The 19,529-nt window shown below is 41.7% G+C and overlaps 2 protein-coding genes across 2 annotated transcripts; one reads left to right on the plus strand and one right to left on the minus strand.

Annotated features, from left to right (window-relative positions):
* Positions 1–71: 71 nt before the first annotated feature.
* LOC139370544 (protein dpy-30 homolog) lies at positions 72–3,766 on the plus strand. Its single transcript, XM_071110105.1, has 5 exons — positions 72–110; positions 618–658; positions 767–814; positions 1,150–1,292; positions 1,490–3,766. The coding sequence occupies exons 1-5, from the start codon at positions 101–103 to the stop codon at positions 1,560–1,562; spliced, it is 315 nt and encodes a 104-aa protein (XP_070966206.1). The 5' UTR covers positions 72–100; the 3' UTR covers positions 1,563–3,766.
* LOC139370543 (presenilin 2) lies at positions 1,787–17,396 on the minus strand. The gene is made up of 11 exons (XM_071110104.1): positions 17,213–17,396; positions 16,680–16,846; positions 16,035–16,255; positions 14,928–15,069; positions 14,642–14,709; positions 11,552–11,772; positions 10,846–10,944; positions 10,164–10,232; positions 6,282–6,413; positions 5,859–5,974; positions 1,787–3,721 (listed from the first exon to the last, which is right to left on the minus strand). The coding sequence occupies exons 2-11, from the start codon at positions 16,806–16,808 to the stop codon at positions 3,566–3,568; spliced, it is 1,353 nt and encodes a 450-aa protein (XP_070966205.1). The 5' UTR covers positions 16,809–16,846; positions 17,213–17,396; the 3' UTR covers positions 1,787–3,565.
* Positions 17,397–19,529: the final 2,133 nt, after the last annotated feature.

Genomic DNA, 19,529 nt, shown 5'->3' on the forward strand with positions numbered 1-19,529 from the left:
GGAGGGGCACGCTCAGTCTTGTCCTATCATAGACAGTACGTAACTGCAAACAAGATTTTACGTAGAAACCACGCACATTGCGTAAATACTAACAACAAACATGGCGGACGGTAAGTGAAATGTTGTTCGTTTATCGGCACTTTTGTACGTTCTATTACAGTTGCAGCGATACATTTAGCTTGAAATATTTTCGTATACCCCAACAATTTGTTTAATCCAGTCTGTTCTGTCGGTAACAGTCCTTGGTTCACGGTGGAAGGTCGTTGCTAACATAACGTTAACTAGCCAACGAGCTAAAGTAACGTTAGTTTACCCGCCACTAGAATTCATATATTCATTCGATATTACTGTAGCTAGCCTGCCTGTAGGGTACCTTCTTTGGCTTGTAGGAATGGATGGTACTCCTATGTCGTTATCTACCTGAATTTAATCTGGAGTAAGTGTGTTTATTTTACGTTCTAGTTAAACGATGACAGGACCACCGTCCTTGCGGTTGTTGAAATTTTGATATTGTTGCTGATCTGTCTCTGAATGATTCTGAAGACTTTTACGTTAACTGACTCCTCTTCCTATTGCCTAGAATGTAGGTAGCTGACGTTAATGTATGTTTCTCTCAGATCACACGGACGCAGACCAATCTATGGAGGTGCACACTCCAGTAAGTCTTAATACAGATGTAGTTAGGGATTTTAAGCGGTTCTCTTCATTGAAATGGCGTGTTTGATAGACACATTTTAAATAAATACATATTTCTGCTCCTTTTTAGACAGCTGAAAACCCCCATTCTGAATATGGACTGACGGACAACATCCAGGTATGACAATCTATACGATTATTGTGCTTTTCAGAAAAGCATGTCCATGAAACGGGGTCCATTTCAAAGACTCAAACATCACACTGCATTATGTTAGTTATGGTAACCTTGATTGTCTACTGAATAAGCAATGTATGCATAGCTCTCGAACATAGCATGCACTAATGTGTGAAGCCTATACATTTTGGTACAAATTGTTTAGGCTACATTGCATGAGATTGCAATTCCGAGTACACTTTTTTAAAGACGCTTACATGCATGGATAGTGGCGTGAGTAGCGGTAACTGTTGATATTTCTGTATCTCTGCTTCCTCTTTCACCACCTCATTATGTAGAGAATAGTGGAAAACGAGAAAGCCAACACAGAGAAGGTCTCCAAACAGAAGGTGGATCTGCAGTCGCTCCCCACGAGGGCATATTTGGATCAGACAGTGGTGCCCATTCTTCTTCAAGGCTTATCTGTGCTGGCCAAGGAAAGGTATGTTGAAAATGTCTGTGCAGGGGCTCTGATTTTTTTTTCCACATTTCTGCTTGACATGCTTGGAAATTTATTTGGAAAAAATGTATAGAACAGGCAGTACTATGAAAAGGGAAGCACATTTGGGTTTCAAGTAACTTTCAAGCGACCAGACTTTGTTGAAAATATGCTTTTGTCCATTTTGTCTTCTCTTTCAGACCTGCAAATCCTATTGAATTCTTAGCAGCCTTCCTTCTCAAGAACAAATCACAGTTTGAAGATCGAAATTAAGCTCCAGACGGATGGAAATGTGCACTTTGAGCCCATCTATTTAAAATCAAGGAAATGGTTGTTTCTGTCATGTTTGCAGTTTTTTTTAAACCAGAATAAAGATGGTGTTGCAGGGAAATATGGTACTCTTTTAGGACAAATGTCAGGGAAGTTGGTGCTAAATAACCCTGAACTGTAATTTTAGAATCACCCTTTCATCCATTGTTAGATTTCTGCTCTTGGAATTAATTTAGCAGATGTACCACTTTATTGCACACCACAATGAAAAAAAGTACAACAAAAAAAGAAAATCCATTCAGAACATCATTTAAGTGTATTAAGATAAATAAAATGTTACACCATTATTACATTCTATAAAATATATATTTTCAATATAAAGACTACACACTCATTGCATGTAAATGCACTCCAAACAGCAGACCAGTATTTTACTTTTTCCACACTACCACCAAAGTTTGTCTTCAGTGAGCAGTTAGAACCTAGACTGCAATACAAACTGATAAACAGAAAACATCAGTTTGGATTTCAGGCTAATTAGGACCAGCATGCTTCATGTTTGTTTGAGCACTCCGGGATAATGTTTCCCCTAAGTACAGATCTAGCATCATCCTCTCTCCCCAATCCTAAACTTAATCATTAGTGGGGAAATGCAAAACTGATCCAAGATCAGCATCTATGGGCAACATCACCCTACACCATTTGGCACCCTTCTTCACAATACATGGCAACTCAGCAGCAATTAGCAAACTGGAGTACGCTTTGACTTCCATTTGGATTTTTTTTTTAACTATTAGAAAATAAAAAATGTCAAGTTAAATAATTTCCTATGAGTCATACAAGATTGAATCAATTGTTGAAAAACAGAGTGCCTCAAACAAAACTCATTTTAATCTAAGCTTGTTCTATTTATTTAATTCACTTATTTACAGAAGGGCAATCTTGATACCTCATTTAATTTATCAAGTAAAAACTACACTCGAAGTGAAGCCCTAAAATATATTTGACTTTTTGGGTTTCTGCTTTCTCAAGACACTAAAGCTCCCATGCAGTCTTAATGTAATTTTAAAATCACTGTGTCTAATAAATGACTGTTTATTTAATGAAAATAACACCAAATACCCTCAGTGACCTCAATGCCTGTCTGCCTGCTTTATATAGCAAGCCACAGGATTCACTGTCTGTAGGAACGAACCATTTTTGTGAACGGGGTCATTGGTCAGAATAATCAGATTAGATTGTGATGTCATGCTGTGGGCCAAAAACTCCATCCCACCTGAACAGGCTGAAATTCCAGGTGTACATTTTAATCTTTTTTTAATATATATTTTTTAACTCTTACACTAAGAAAGGCAGCATTATCATTTTCACAATGAGTGTTATTTTTAACTCAAAATGAAAATATAATAAAAAAATGGAAAATCAAGTTTCAGACTGCACTGCCCCTTTAAAAACCAGTAGCCTTGTGCAGATGTTTGAGGGGGAATTGATATGAATGGATCACTGCAGTATGTTTTGACTGTTCAAGTTACCACTTCACTTGTGCTCTATTGAAGTTGGAGTGCCAAGTTATCCTCAAAATAACCCAAAGTTGGTTGAGTGGAACATAAATGCCTAATTCAAATTGATCCATAGTGCGTAATAACACGTGATTTCTCCTGATAATTCACAATGTCCTGTTTCTGACCTGCATTTTATCGACATTGACCTATCTAATGAGAAGAAACAACTTGACGCCATCCTATATCTGTAAAATAAGAACTGAGACAGACCGATACACCCGTGTGGTATCAATGTATTACTGTACATCTACCACATGAAACAATCCTAGATGTATTTTACCCTCATTTGTGGTGACCTGTTAGCAAAATATACACAATCTGATTAAAAAGCATTATAGTCCCCCCCCAATCAAATCCTTGCTTACAGACTACCATTGGTGGAAAACACGAGAACAGGCGTGGGGAAAAAATTGTTGTGCGTTCCATTGACCCCCAGATGGGAAGTCAGATGTAGAACTGGTGAGCAGCGAGGTTGTCCATAAAGGGGCGGACCAGGTTGTCTGTAGAGAAGTAGAAGACCAGGCCGAAGGTGATGGAGATAGGGAGAGCTGGGAGGGCCTTCTTGAATATGGCCAGCAGCAGAAGAGTGAGGCAGAGTCCCTGTAAGACACAGGGACTCATTAAAGAACATTTCAAATCCATAAATGGGCCACTTCATGCAATTTTCTGGGCTATCTCAGCTTAGCCACCACACTAAATAGGCTAGCAATCAACACCCATTCCAAAGTTTCTGCTGGAACTATCTTTCTAGTTTACTATGAGTCTGCTTATCATGAACATTCGTTCAGACATGCAACTGAACAGTTAAACATACATAAATACAATTGGAAAACATTTATAAAAGTTATTCACTATAATTGTAGACTAACTCTTTAAGCCACCCTGCACAATCAATGAACCAACAGCATCACCTAGGCCTATACGTTCACTCCCAGACTCATGGGATAGAACGCTTGGAGTGTAGAATAATATAAGGTAACCAATCCATCCAGTATGCATAATAATACAGTACACCCTAGAGGTCGACCGATTAATTAGGGCCGATTTCAAGTTTTCATAACAATCGGTAATCGGCATTTTTGGACACCGATTGTGGCCGATTTATTTAAATTGAACCCTAACCCTAAATTTAACTAGGCAAGTCAGTTAAGAACACATTCTTATTTTCAATGACGGCCTAGTGGGTTAACTGCCTTGTTCAGAGGCAGAACGACAAGTTAAAAATCTATCAGCTCGGGGATTCGATTTATAGCAACCTTCCGGTTACTAGTCCAACGCTCTAACCACCTGCCTTACATTGCACTCCACGACAAGGACACCCCTACCGACCAAGCCCTCCCTAACCCGGGCGACGCTAGGCCAATTGTGCGTCGCCCCACGGACCTCCCGGTCGCGGCCGGTTACGACAGAGCCTGGGCGCGAACCCAGGACTCTGATGGCACAGCTGGCGCTGCAGTACAGCGCCACCCGGGAGGCAACAATTACTAGTTAACTACACATGGTTGATGATATTATTAGTTTATCTAGCGTGTCCTGCGTTGCATATAATTGATGCGGTGCCTGTTAATTTCTCATCGAATCACAGCCAACTTCGCCAAACTGGTGATGATTTAACAAGCGCATTCGCGAAAAAAGCCCTGTTGTTGCACCAATGTGCACCTAACCATAAACATTAATGCCTTTCTTTAAAATCAAAACACAAGTATATATTTTTAAACCTGCATATTTAGTTAATATTGCCTGCTAACATGAATTTATTTTAATTAGGGAAATTGTGTCACTTCTCTTGCGTTCCATGCAAGCAGTCAGGGTATATGCAGCAGTTTGGGCCGCCTGGCTCGTTGCGAACTGTGTGAAGACCATTTATTCCTAACAAAGACCGTAATTAATTTGCCAGAATTGTACATAATTATGACATAACATTGAAGGTTGTACAATGTAACAGCAATATTTTGACTTAGGGATGCCACCCGTTAGATAAAAAACAGAAAGGTTCCGTATTTCACTGAAAGAATAAACCTTTTGTTTTCGAAATGATAGTTTCCGGATTTGACCATATTAATGACCTAAGGCTCGTAATTCTGTGTGTTATTATGTTATAATTAAGTCTATGATTTGATAGAGCAGTCTGACTGAGCGGTGGTAGGCAGCAACAGGCTCGTAAGCATTCATTCAAACAGCACCTTTGTGCGTTTGCCAGCAGCTCTTCGCTGTGCTTCAAGCATTGAGCTGTTTATGACTTCAAGCCTATCAACTCCCGAGATTAGGCTAGCGTAACTGATGTGAAATGGCTAGCTAGTTAGCGGGGTGTGCACGAATAGCATTTCAATCGGTGACGTCACTCGCTCTGAGACTTTGAAGTAGTTGTTCCCCTTTTGTGGAGTGATGGGTAACAATGCTTCGAGGGTGGCTGTTGTCGATGTGTTCTTGGTTCGAGCCCAGGTAGGGGCGAGGAGAGGGACGGAAGCTATACTGTAACACAGGCAATACTAAAGTGCCTATAAGAACATCCAGTAGTCAAAGGTATATGAAATACAAATGGTATAGAGAGAAATAGTCCTATAATAACTACAACCTACAACTTCTTACCTGGGAATATTGAAGACTCATGTTAAAAGGAACTACCAGCTTTCATATGTTCTGAGCAAGGAACTTAAACGTTTGCATTATGTGCCATGTAAAAAAAGCTCTTTTACTTTCTTTTCCAACACTTTGTTTTTCTGACTGCAACACTCACTATGAGAATGGCCACAAAGCAGGCCAGCGTGGTGTTCCAGTCTCCTCCGGTGGCGGCAGCCTTCCCCACCAGCACACTGTAGAAGATGAAGTCCCCCAGTCCCAGCTTGACTCCTCCTGCAGATTATACCACAAGACAGCATGTCCATAAGAAACCACATTTATTACAAAATTCTAAAAATAATTGAGGACATTTTTTTTTTTGCCATGGGAGATGTTTGTCCAATCCCCAATCAACACCTAGAACCATAGCCCCTATACATTTGTGGAGATCTGAAAGGATTGGCTAGAAATGGCAAATGGCTGCATTTTGATAGGTTTGGTGTAATGTTCACCATCATTGCTTACACCTATCCGATCCTTTCAGATCCTGTGCCTAAGGGGTAGGGGCTAGTGGTTGATTTAGGATTCAGAAAGTACTCACGGTCTTCCTCGTCTAGGTCGTCCTCGGTTGAGTAGGACCTGTTCATCCCTGAGGACACTTGAGTCTCTGGCTCCACCCAGTCCCTCGCCAGGGCGCTGCCCTCACTCCGATGTGCCTCCTCATCTGAGGAACCTTAAATGGCAAAAGTTTATTTATTTTAAGTCAATCATTCAAATCTGTTCTGCATTCAAATCTATAAGTGCACTCCTCCAAAAAACATGAATGTGAAACTGTTGAAACCACACACACACACACACACACACAGTTGAAGTCGGAAGTTTACATACACTTAGGTTGGAGTCATTAAAACTTGTTTTTCAACCACTCCCCAAATTTCTTGTTAATTCAACTATAGTTTTGGCAAGTCGGTTAGGACATCTACTTTGTGCATGACACAAGGAATTTTTCCAACAATTGTTCAATTGTTCAGACAGATTATTTCACTGTATCTAGTGGGTCAGAAGTTTACATACACTAAGTTAACTGTGCCTTTAAACAGCTTGGAAAATTCCAGAAAATTATGTAATTGGCTTTAGAAGCTTCTGATAGGCTAATTGACATAATTTGAGTCAATTGGAGGTGTACATGTAGATGTATTTCAAGGCCTACCTTCAAACTCAGCGCCTCTTTGCTTGACATCATGGGAAAATCAAAAGAAAATCAGGAATTGTGAAAAACTTAGTTTAAATGTATTTAGCTAAGGTGTATGTAAACTTCTGACTTCAACTGTACATACATACATACATACATACATACATACATACATACAGTAATTTCTGGACTATTAAGCGCACCTGAATATAAACCGCACCCACTGAATTATAAAAAAAAAAGATGTATTTTGTACATAAATAAGCCGCAGGTGCCTACCGGTACACTGAAACAAATGAACTTTACACAGCCTTTAAACAAAACACGGCTTGTAACAAAAATAAATAGGCTTTAACGAAACATGGCTTGTAACAAAAATTAAACAGTAGCCTACCAAGAAAGTCATTATCTTCCTCCTCCTGTGCACTGAAACCACTGAAGTCATCTCCTTCGGTGTCGGAGTTGAATAGCCTCAGAATTGCTTAATCCGATGTTGGATCGTTTTCATTGTCGCTCTCGTCACTTTCATCCGGCTGAGCTCATGCTGCCCCTTCAACACACAGCAGTCCAGCCTTTCGAAACCCGTTGATGATAGTGGATTTTTTGACAATGCTCCACGCTGTCAGGACCCACTGGCAGACTTGAGCATAAGTTGCTCTTCGCATGTGGCCCGTTTTAGTGAAGGATTTCTCCCCACTTGTCATCCAAGCCTCCCACTGAACACGGAGCGCCACCTTAAATGCACGATTTACACTGATGTCGAGTGGCTGCAAATACTTTGGGCCATCTGCTTTTCTTCCCTCTAAAAGCTTTTGTTGTCTTTTTGCACAGTCAGTTCCTCACGCTGCTGTTTCCAACGTCTTATCATCGACTCATTAAGGCCAAGCTCCCGTGCAGCAGCTCTATTTCCTTTTCCAACAGCCAGATCGATCGCCTTCAACTTGAAAGCTGCATCATATGCATTTCTCCGTGTCTTTGCCATCATGAGGGTGTCCTGTCTTAGGTCAGTTAGGATCACCACTTTAATTTAAGAATGTGAAATGTCAGAATAATAGTAGAGAGAATGATTTATTTCAGCTTTTACTTGGGTCAAATGTTCCCGGTAGCCTGCCACAAGCTTCCCACAATAAGTTGGGTGAAATTTGGCCCATTCCTCCTGACAGAACTGGTGTAACTGAGTCAGGTTTGTAGGCCTCCTTTCTCACAAACGCTCTTTCAGTTCTGCCCACAAATGTTCTATAGGATTGAGGTCAGGGCTTTGTGATGGCCACTCCAATACCTCGACTTTGTTGTCCTTTGGAAGTATGCTTGGGGTCATCGCCCATTTGGAAGACCCATTTGCGACCAAGCTTTAACTTCCTGACTGTCTTAAGATGTTGCTTCAATATATCCACATCATTTCCCCCCCTTATGATGCCATCTATTTTGTGAAGTGCACCAGTCCCTCCTGCAGCAAAGCACCCCCACAACATGCTGCCACACCAGTGCTTCACGATTGGGATGGTGTTCTTCGGCTTGCAAGCCTCCCCCTTTTTCCTCCAAACATAATGATAGACATTATGACCAAAAAGTTTTATTTTTGTTTCATCAGACCAGAGGACATGTCTCCAAAAAGTACAACCTTCGTCCCCATGTGCAGTTGCAAACCGTAGTCTGACTTATTTTAAATGGTGGTTTTGGAGCAGTGGCTTCTTCCTTGCTGAGCGGCCTTTCAGGTTATGTCGATATAGGACTCGTTTTACAGTGGATATAGATACTTTTGTACCCGTTTCCTCCAGCATCTTCACAAGGTCCTTTGCTGTTGTTCTGGGATTGATTTGCACTTTTCGCACCAAAGTACATTCATCTCTAGGAGACAGAACACATCTCCTTCCTCAGTGGTATTTTTTTTATTTATTTTATTTCACCTTTATTTAACCAGGTAGGCAAGTTGAGAACAAGTTCTCATTTACAATTGCGACCTGGCCAAGATAAAGCAAAGCAGTTCGACACATACAACGACACAGAGTTACACATGGAGTAAAACAAACATACAGTCAATAATACAGTATAAACAAGTCTATATACGATGTGAGCAAATGAGGTGAGATAAGGGAGGTAAAGGCAAAAAGGCCATGGTGGCAAAGTAGATACAATATAGCAAGTAAAACACTGGAATGGTAGATTTGCAATGGGAGAATGTGCAAAGTAGAAATAAAAATAATGGGGGTGCAAAGGAGCAAAATAAATTAATTAATTAAATACAGTAGGGAAAGAGGTAGTTGTTTGGGCTAAATTATAGGTGGGCTATGTACAGGTGCAGTAATCTGTGAGCTGCTCTGACAGTTGGTGCTTAAAGCTAGTGAGGGAGATAAGTGTTTCCAGTTTCAGAGATTTTTGTAGTTCGTTCCAGTCATTGGCAGCAGAGAACTGGAAGGAGAGGCGGCCAAAGAAAGAATTGGTTTTGGGGGTGACTAGAGAGATATACCTGCTGGAGCGTGTGCTACAGGTGGGAGATGCAATGGTGACCAGCGAGCTGAGATAAGGGGGGACTTTACCTAGCCGGGTCTTGTAGATGACATGGAGCCAGTGGGTTTGGCGACGAGTATGAAGCGAGGGCCAGCCAACGAGAGCGTACAGGTCGCAATGGTGGGTAGTATATGGGGCTTTGGTGACAAAATGGATTGCACTGTGATAGACTGCATCCAATTTGTTGAGTAGGGTATTGGAGGCTATTTTGTAAATGACATCGCCAAAGTCGAGGATTGGTAGGATGGTCAGTTTTACAAGGGTATGTTTGGCAGCATTAGTGAAGGATGCTTTGTTGCGAAATAGGAAGCCAATTCTAGATTTAACTTTGGATTGGAGATGTTTGGTCGGTAGGGATCTCCTTGTCTCATCGCGCACCAGCGACTCCTGTGGCGGGCCGGGCGCAGTGCGCGCTAGCCAAGGTTGCCAGGTGCACGGTGTAGCCTCCGACACATTGGTGTGGCTGGCTTCCGGGTTGGATGCGCGCTGTGTTAAGAAGCAGTACGGCTGGTTGGGTTGTGTATTGGAGGACGCATGACATTCAGCCTTCGTCCAAGGTTTTTTTTTTTCATTTCACTTCACCAATTTGGACTATTTTGTGTATGTCCATTACATGAAATCCAAATAAAAAATTAAATTACATGTTGTAAATGAAACAAAATAGGAAAAACACCAAGGGGGGTGAATACTTTGCAAGGCACTGTATATATATAGTTGAGACTAGGAACAAACTGAGCATTGTTAAAGCCAAAGGGTTATAAGCAGAAATTAGACAAAACGTACCTGTATCTTGATTTGTGGGCTCTGCATGTCTTGCTGGGTTGGCCATCCCAACCATCCATATCATGGCAGCTAAACATAAATTAAAGTCCTATTAGTAAACTTGAGCAATTCTGCAAGACTCATCATTTTGGTCGAAAGGCATCCTTATGGAAGGAAATTACGAACCATACCAAAGGCTCGAGAACCAACTCAAAGAAACCGATCAGACATTTTGGTCAAATCTGAATTGAACTAAAACAAATACACATAAAGGGCCCCCCGTGCACCAAGACAAGGAGCCACTGCTTTGCATGATGCCTATTCCTTCAGAGTTGGGTCGTGTGCCCTTAAGCAAAGCGCGTAACCCTAAATTACTCCAAATGATAATGGCCGTGACCACACTCTCGAGGGTGTCTCAGGGGGAATAGAGTGATTCAAAAAATACAACAACAAAAAATAATAGGACAAATATAAGCGACCAACATTAAAAAAATGTAATAGAATTGTAAAAATGAAGAAAACGCTCTTATGGTAGCAAAACAGGTTTGCAACAAAAAATGAAATGAATTTATTGGACAAATCAGGTTGGTCTCTTTGTTCCGTTTGAAGAGAATACACACCCTGAACTTGTTTAACAAGATACACTTTCTGTTGCAAAACAGTTTGCTACGGTGTGCCCCAGTGTACAAAACCTTGTACTTACATGAATATATGAGAGCAGGGAAGATGGGCTCGTTACGCTCCTGTGCGGTCTCTACAAGCATCCTGAGAGGACCTTTAGGGCACAAGACCGCAACCAAATCTGCAAACAAAGGACAGTAGCATGACACAGGAATTTCTGAATGAGCAAAAAAAAAAAAAACACTGAACTACTAGAAGAACGATTGCAACATTTATACATGATGAAATTGCACGCCTTTTGATAGATGGTGCTCAGCTAATAGTCGAGGTCTGTACAGCAGCATGATAAAAGGTCTACCATCACAGTTAAAAAGAAGCGTCAATTTAACACCTATACCATTAAATCAAAGGGCCCATCCAGAAACAACCTGTAGTCTCTACCCCTCTTGGCTATTCACAAATATCTGAAAGGATTAGATAGGTATACGGAATAGGATAGTACATTCACCTTACACTGGGATAGGCTAGTTGGAATGTATACCCATCCAAGGACCTTGCACCACCAATACTTTCAAATCTTCTACATTTCTAGACAAAAGTTGGAACCTCCACCTTGTCTAGGGAAATGCTAAGTGGAAATTATTATCTATTCAAGGCCCTTATATCTATCCAATCGTTTCAAATCACCTCAGTGTCTAGACTAGAGACTAAATTGCTAGGGGTTGTTTCCGGACGATGCCAGACAGTATAAACCAACAGCAATATGTACTCTGAGCCCTCCTACTCACCGTAGACGGAGATGGCTCCCAGGATGACCCAGGCGGACCACTCGGGCAGGTACTTGATGAACACCAGGGCCATGAGGGCCGAGATGGCGATGAGGTAGGCCTGCTGCAGCTGCAGAGGCCCCTTCCAGTGTATACAGATCATTCCTACCACCCCAAAGTTCCAGATGATCATGGCTACTGTTGGGTAATCCATGGCCAAGTTGTAGGTTTTAAATACCTCCCTGGATAGGAGGAGAGAGACCTGTCAAATCAAACTTATTTTAAAGTGCATTCAAACCTCAAACCGCTTTACAGACAAGGGATGTATCTTAATGATCAGTAGTGGCTTCCTTTCCTTCCTTTCCTCACCTCATATCCTTCATCCATAGTGATCCGAGTAGGACAGATGAATACCCTTCCTTTCATCTGTCCTATCTTTTAGGATGAGGAATTCACATTAAACTGTTGAGATGATGAGATCCAGAGTGTGAACTGAGTAATTAGAATGCTGCTTTGGATGTAAAGTACCAGTCCAAAGTTTAGAACACACCTACTCAAAGTTTTATCTTAATTTTTTACTATCTTCTACATTGTGAAGACAAAACTATGATATAACACATATGGAATCAAGTAGTAACCAAAAAAAAGTGTTACACAAATAAAAATATATCCTTTGTGTTTTAGATTCTTAGTATCCACCCTTTGCACACTTTTGGCATTCTCTCAACCAACTTCATGAGGAATGCTTTTCCAACAGTCTTGAAGGAGTTCCCACATATGTAGAGCACTTGTTGGCTGCTTTTCCATCACTCTGCGGTCCAACTCATCCCAAACCATCTCAATTGGGTTGAGGTTGGGTGATTGTGGAGGCCATGTCATCTGATACATCACTCTCCTTCTTGGTCAAATAGCCCTTACACAGCCTGGAGGTGTGTTGGGTCATTGTCCTGTTGAAAAATGAATGATAGTCCCACTAAGCCCAAACCAGATGGGATGGCGTATCACTGCAGAATGCTGTGGTAGCCATGCTGGTTAAGTGTGCCTTGCATTCTAAATAAATCACAGACAGTGTCACCAGCAAAGCACCCCCACACCATAGCACTTCCTTCTCCATGCTTTACGTGGGAAATACACATGCGGAGATCATCCGTTCACCTACTCTGCTTCTCACAAAGACACACAGCAGTTGGAACCAAAAATATCAAATCTGGACAGATTTCCACCGGTCTAATGTCCATTGCTCATGTTTCTTGGCTCAAGCAAGTCTTCTTCTTATTAGTGGTGTCCTTTAGTAGTGGTTTCTTTGAAGCAATTTGACCATGAAGGCCTGATTCAAGAAATCTCCTCTGAACAGTTGATGTTGAGATGTGTGTTACTTGAACTCTGAAGCATTTATTTGGGCTGCAATTTGATGCTGGTAACTCTAATGAACTTATCATCTTCAGCAGAGGTAACTCTGGGTCTTCCTTACCTGTGGTGGCCCTCATGAGAGCCAGTTTTATCATAGCGCTAGCTGGTTTTTGCGACTGCACTTGAAGAAACGTTCAAAGTTCTTGACATTTTCCGGCTTGACTGACCTTCATGTCTTAAAGTAATGATGGACTGTCTCTTTGCTTATTTGAGCTGTTCTTGCCATAATATAGACTTGGTATTTTACCAAATAGGGCTATCTTCTGTATGCCACCCTTATCTTGTCACAACACATCTAAATGGCTCAAATGCATCAAGAAGGGGGAAAAAATCCACAAATGAACTTAACAAAGCACACCTAATTTAAATGCATTACAGGTTGAGAGAATGCCAAGAGTGTGCAAAGCTGTTGTCAAGGCAAAGGGTGGCTACTTTGAAGAATCTGAAATATAACATATTTGATTTTTGTAACACTTTTTTGGTTACTACATGACTGTATGTGTGTTATATCATAGTTTTGATGTTTTCACTATTATTCAAAATGTAGAAATAGTACAAATAAAGAAAAACCCTGGAATGAGTAGGTGTTTCCAAACTTTTGACTGGTACTATAAGTGAAGACAGTGGCATTCTGTTTAAGTTAAATCTCTGGCCCAGGGACTAAGGTGATCTTTCAGATCAGTCGGACAGTTCTTTAAATAACAAAAGCTGAGGGGGGAGAAGTTAGAGCCAACAAAGGTACTTAATACACTAGCGTGGTAGAAATTGCTTTAAGGCAATATTTTTTGGAAAATTGTCAATAATCACAGAGAAAAGTAGCATCAAAATACTGATGGATTCTGGGTACTATCTCATAAACTTGGGATAGGGTTAATTATCAGGTATTCTATTGAAATTGAGTGCTTAGATTTAGAGGGTCAACACCAGAAGTGAATGGTTATCTGTAGGAGGAAGGTATATGTGTGTGCAATTAAGCTTGGAATGTGCTGAGTGCAGGAAAAACGATCACGTGGCAGAATTGACAAGGGGAGAGAGCCCTGGATTAGTGATGAAGGGGGTCGGGGTCAGATCAGGTCACATTAAGGGAGAAAGAAAAGTTTATTACCAGTATCACTTTGTATCTTTATTGCTAGACAGGAAACTAAGTTTAGCGAAAAGGAGGAGACTCCACCCAAAGTGGGGTTCATATATCACAATTATTCTAAACATGTCTTTGTCCGATGCAGCTGTATTGGCCCTCTGGGAAGAATATACTTGGTTTGAGCTTTCATAGTGTCCGTCAAGTTTTTAACTCTGAAAATATGTATTGTTAGGTTCTAATTAACAAGTTCTGCTTCCAACGAAGCAGCAGTATCAGTTCCCCTTTCTGTGTGTATCAATAACACCCGGATAACGCAAGCATTGTGTGGCCACACACACACACACACACAATTTAACTAGCCCAGAATAACCATAGTGCAGAGAAGCACTTCCAGTCTACTGTCCCAAATGCATATGGTGCGTTGGGGTGTAAAACAAGTGACAGCCTATTCCCTATATAGTGCACTACCTTTGACCAGAGCCATGAACTAAGCCCATATAAAGAGCCTATATATTATGAGACAGCCTTCCTGTCCCGCTCTCTCCTTGAAACAACCACAACAGCCAGGCAACATGATACCATGCGGCTGACTACAAACATTTCCAGGGATGTACACTCACCCCAGGTACATGAAGCTGAACCAGAAGAGCATCATCAGCGAGGACAGGATGAGCCATCCGTGAATGAACTAGGACGACACAGAGCATTAGATTATAGCACTCCAAGCTTGAGGCCTGTTCAGGAGGATGTAACATTACAGAACGTTTAGATAGAAATGTAGGTTGTAAAACAACAGATATGATTACCTGTCAGACAGAATGAATAGAGCGGACACAATTCCCTGGTATTCTATCTGCAATGTTCAGAATGTTTCACATTACTGAATACACTCTTGGTCTGTCTCACCTTGTAGCAGCGGTACTTGTAGAGCACAACCAAGAAGATGGTCATGACCACGATGACGCTGATCATGATGATGGTGTTGAGCACTGAGTTGAGCAGCCGCTCGCCCACTGTGTCTGTGTCCTCTGTGAACGGCGTATAGATCCTAACAGGGCCAGAGTCAAATCAACAATCATGAAAATCGGCCTGACGCAAATGCTATCTTCCATGGTGTAGTTTCCCCCTAGGTACAGATCTACGATTAGCTTCCCCTCCCCCAATCCTAACCTTAACTTTTAGTGGGAGAAATGCAGAACTGACCTTGGATCAGCATCTAGGAGCAAATTCACTCTAAACCTAATATTATCTACACCTAATATTTATCTCATGAGTGGCCAACCCTCCTTCTCAGATCACTGGCTAGCTACCCTCCTGCAGGATTTTGCTGCAGCCATACTCGAACACACCATATTCTACAAAATCAGGTTCTGTATTTCAGGCTGTTATAGTAGGGCTGGAGCAAAAGCCTGCACACCCAGTAGCTCCCCATGACCAGAGGGAGGGTTGGCCAACCCTAATTTAGCCTTAGTTCCAGCGAGATAGATAGATATAGATTTAGCTTCTACTACAGTGTGGGAAAACCTGTCATGTAACATACTCAAGCTATAAAGACTTTAGTGTCTACTAAGTTCTAAGCATGTCAGTCTCAAATCACAGGAAAGGTTCCCTTAAGGTTCTGTCAAAGATATGCGAGAACCACCTCTTCTCATAATGTCCTGCATAGAAAGCAGCTCATGTCATATTATCACGCAAAGAAGCAGCTCATGTCATATTATCACGCAAAGAAGCAGCTCATCTCATATTATCACACAAAGAAGCAGCTCATCTCATATTATCACGCAAAGAAGCAGCTCATCTCATATTATCACGCAAAGAAGCATCTCTTCTCATATTACACTGGGTCGTGTTCATTAGCGCACACAACAGAAAACGCTTTGAAATGGAACACAAAAATGTGCAATTCTTATTGGACAGGTCCAGGTAGCAGCCCCTCCCCGCTTCCGTCCGTTTTATACCTCAGAACATAACCTAAGCTAGGCTACTAAACGGAAGGGGGAACAAAACACTTACAGCTGCTGTCCGTTCTTCTCAGTGTAGAAGCTGACCGACTTGATGGTGGCTACGACGACCACCATGCAAAGGGTGACGGGGACGAACAGCATGATGACATGCTTGGCGCCGTACTTGAGGGGGAGCTCCTCCTCTTCCTCCAGGTCTACGGGCTCCCGCTCCACGGCACTCCTGTCCAGGCTGGGGGGTTCAGCTGCAGGCTCTGGGGCCACTGTGCGGCGCTGCAAGGTAATGGAGCACTTTCTAGCATTGCTTATTACATAGAAATAGTACATGGTATGAATAATAGTGTTATTATTGCACTATGAAGGTTTCAACAGAAAATAGCATGTAGCGGCTGTGATACCCACAGTATATATATTCATCACAATCACCACTATCTAAGATTTGCGGACATTTGATTCAAAGGCTCATTCTCAAGTCATCCTAAATTCCTTGCATCCTCTCCCCTTGCCGACTTCTCAAAATGCGTTGGGGAGGGTACAGGGAGGGACCTTGGACCATCTCCTCCAATACATTTGCAAATGAGGTGTGGAGATGGGATACAAGGAATCACAAAGACCAATTAAGATGAATCAATTCAATGGCTCTAAGGTGTCCCTGCTCTGGGAAGGGCACTTGCCCAACAGTGCAGAGGACACCTACCCTGGGCTCCATGTCTGCAGGCTGGGGTTGGTCAGGGTCTTGTTGGTAAGATGGCACAGAAGGTATCTCGGATGCAACCAGAGCTGTCCTCTCATTGTAGGAGTCCTCTTCACTGTCCGAGGTACTCATGGATGGAATGTTAGCGACGGCAGAGTAGTGGGACACAGCTGCAAAATTTTACAAATTAATCCAGACAAAATTAATTTGCGATGTTATTTGACCCCCCCCCCCCCCCCCCAAAAAATAGAAACTGCAACTTTACTGACGCCCAATCATTATAGTTCCGCAGGGACTGACTGGATTATCGAGTACGTTGATATCGAAAAACGTAGCCTAAAACTACATAACGTTACATCATTTCAGGATACTCTAACGTTACTGTAGCTAGCTAAAAGGAGGTTTACCGCAATGGCACGACAGTCTGGTAGTTAGATCACTGAAAGTTAGCTTGCTGGCTAGCTAGCAAGAGCATTAGTATAATAAAACATCTGTACGTTCTATATTAAAGTGAGTTATTAAACGTGTCAAAGTACCTTCTTAATCCACAATTTGACATAAACAAGACCAAGGACAACACCGCGTCCGTTCTTGGAAGAAAGGGAGCACTTCTGCAATTGCTCTTCTCTGACGACAAGCAGAACGGCAACAAGGAAGTCATCAGCTGATGCCCGGTGGACCACGTGATCCGTGCTTCTGCAACGTCACTAGACAACTTGTGACTTCAAATACGTTTGCTTTGTAAAAATACAAAAAATATATAAGAACGTTAAAAGTAAAAATATATATAAAAAATATGTTTATGAAACTTGCAAATACAAGCCACTCATCTTACAGTGTCTATAGAAATTCTACACAACCTTTCAAATGTTTTGTTGCCTTAAAGCCTGCATTAAAAATGTAGCTGTTGAACAAGTTGAGAAGATTCAATGACTTGGTGTTTTTACCTTAGATTGTAAACTGTCATGGTCAAAACATGTAGATTCAATGGTTGTAAAGATGGGGAGAGGTCTGTCCATAGTAAAGAGACGCTCTGCTTTTATGACACCACACTTTAAAAAAAAAAGCAATTCCTGCACGCTCAAATGCTGCAAAGAAATACATAGTTAAGCCGCAGCTGGCCCAGAACAGAGGCACGTCTGGCTTTTTACTGTAACCGGAGGGCTAGTATAAATACTATGCACGCCAGTCTCTCTCGGCTAAGAGTTGAGGAGAGACTGACTGCAACTCTTATTTTTATAAGAAACATTAATGTGCTGAAAATTCAAATTTGTTTACATAGTCAACACAGCACTGACACACAAGCTTTACCCCACCAGACATGCCTGTATTTATGTAGTTCTGACCTTGAGCTGATATTGTCTATGAATGTTCTGTATTGTGTCTTTCGTTATCACTTTCCAGCCCACTTTCCAGCTCACACTCTCAAACACATAGATCCCCTGAACGCAGCTAACGCTCCAGATTCCAATCACCTGAATTCTGATCACTTGTTCACACATTATTTAGGTCAGTTCCTTGCACCCCATTATTGTGAGGTATTGTTTGTTTTGTGACTCACTTCTAGTTGGAGCGGTGGGTTTCCTGTAATTTAATCCTCCCGTGTATGATAGTTTTTGCCTGCCTCACTAACGACGCCTATTTTCCTGCCTGTACTTTAGCCTATAGGATTTCCTGTTATCCACTTATTGCCTGATCTCCCGGACAACGTTAGTAGCTTTTTCCCTGCCTGTACTGTTGCCTTGTTGGACCCCCTGTGTACGACCTTCTGCCTGCCCCTGGACCCAGCTACCTGCCTCCTCCTGTGGTCCTTTACAAATAAACACCTGCTTGGGCTTGAAACCAGCTCTCTGTCTCCCATTGTGTTCATAACAAAAGGTATCTTTACTTTTACTCAAGTATGACAATTGTGTACTTTTCCCACCACTGCTAATGAAATACTAAATTCTTATTTTCCCTATGCCCATCATGAGGTTGCTACAACCTAGCCTACGAATGAAATGTTTTAGTAATCAAGGTGACCGTGACACAATCAATATCGCATTGCACACTCTTGGCTTCATCTAGCTGAACTCGGGTGTAATCATCAAATCAAATGGTATTTGTCACATGTTCTGAATACAACCGGTGTAGATCTTACTGTGAAATGCTTACTCACAAACCCTTAACCAACAATGCAGTTCAAGAAGGACAAAGTACCACAAAAATGAGGCTATACAAGTATACAGGGGGTAGAGGTTAGTTGAGTTATTTTGTACGTGTAGATAGGGGTAGAGTGACTATGCATTGATAATGAACAGCGAGTAGCAGAAGTGTAAAAACAAAAGGAGGGGCGTGTCAATTAAAAAAATCCAGGTGGCCATTTGATTAATTGTGAATGTTGACCTGTTTAAAGGTCTTGCTCACATGGCTACCGAGAGCGTGATCCCACAGTCATCCGGAACGGTTGGTGCTCTCATGCGTGCTTCAGTGTTGCTTGCCTTGAAAGCGAGCATAAAAGGGCATTTAGCTCGTCTAATAGGCTCGCCTCACTAGTCCAAACAGTTGCAAACAAAAGTTTCTATTGGACAAATTCAGGTAAGTTTATCCCCATTTCGTTCGCTTCCATTTAAGAAACATTTATCAACAGAATCGGTGGAATGAATACACCCGATCACCTGCAAACACAGTTCACTTTCATAGCAGCCCCATACAAACAGCATGATCACTTTGCTTGTTGTATAATTCCTTCTCACATTTACGCGCTATCCTCCTCTCACCTTCTCCCTTCGCTTGTGGACTTAAGTGCACAACACAAAAGCTGTCTGTGACAAAGCAAAAAAAACGTTCCAAACCTTCATACCATAACCGCTA

This window comes from Oncorhynchus clarkii, chromosome 17 (assembly GCF_045791955.1).
Source record: "Oncorhynchus clarkii lewisi isolate Uvic-CL-2024 chromosome 17, UVic_Ocla_1.0, whole genome shotgun sequence".
NCBI classification, from domain to species: Eukaryota; Metazoa; Chordata; class Actinopteri; order Salmoniformes; family Salmonidae; genus Oncorhynchus; species Oncorhynchus clarkii.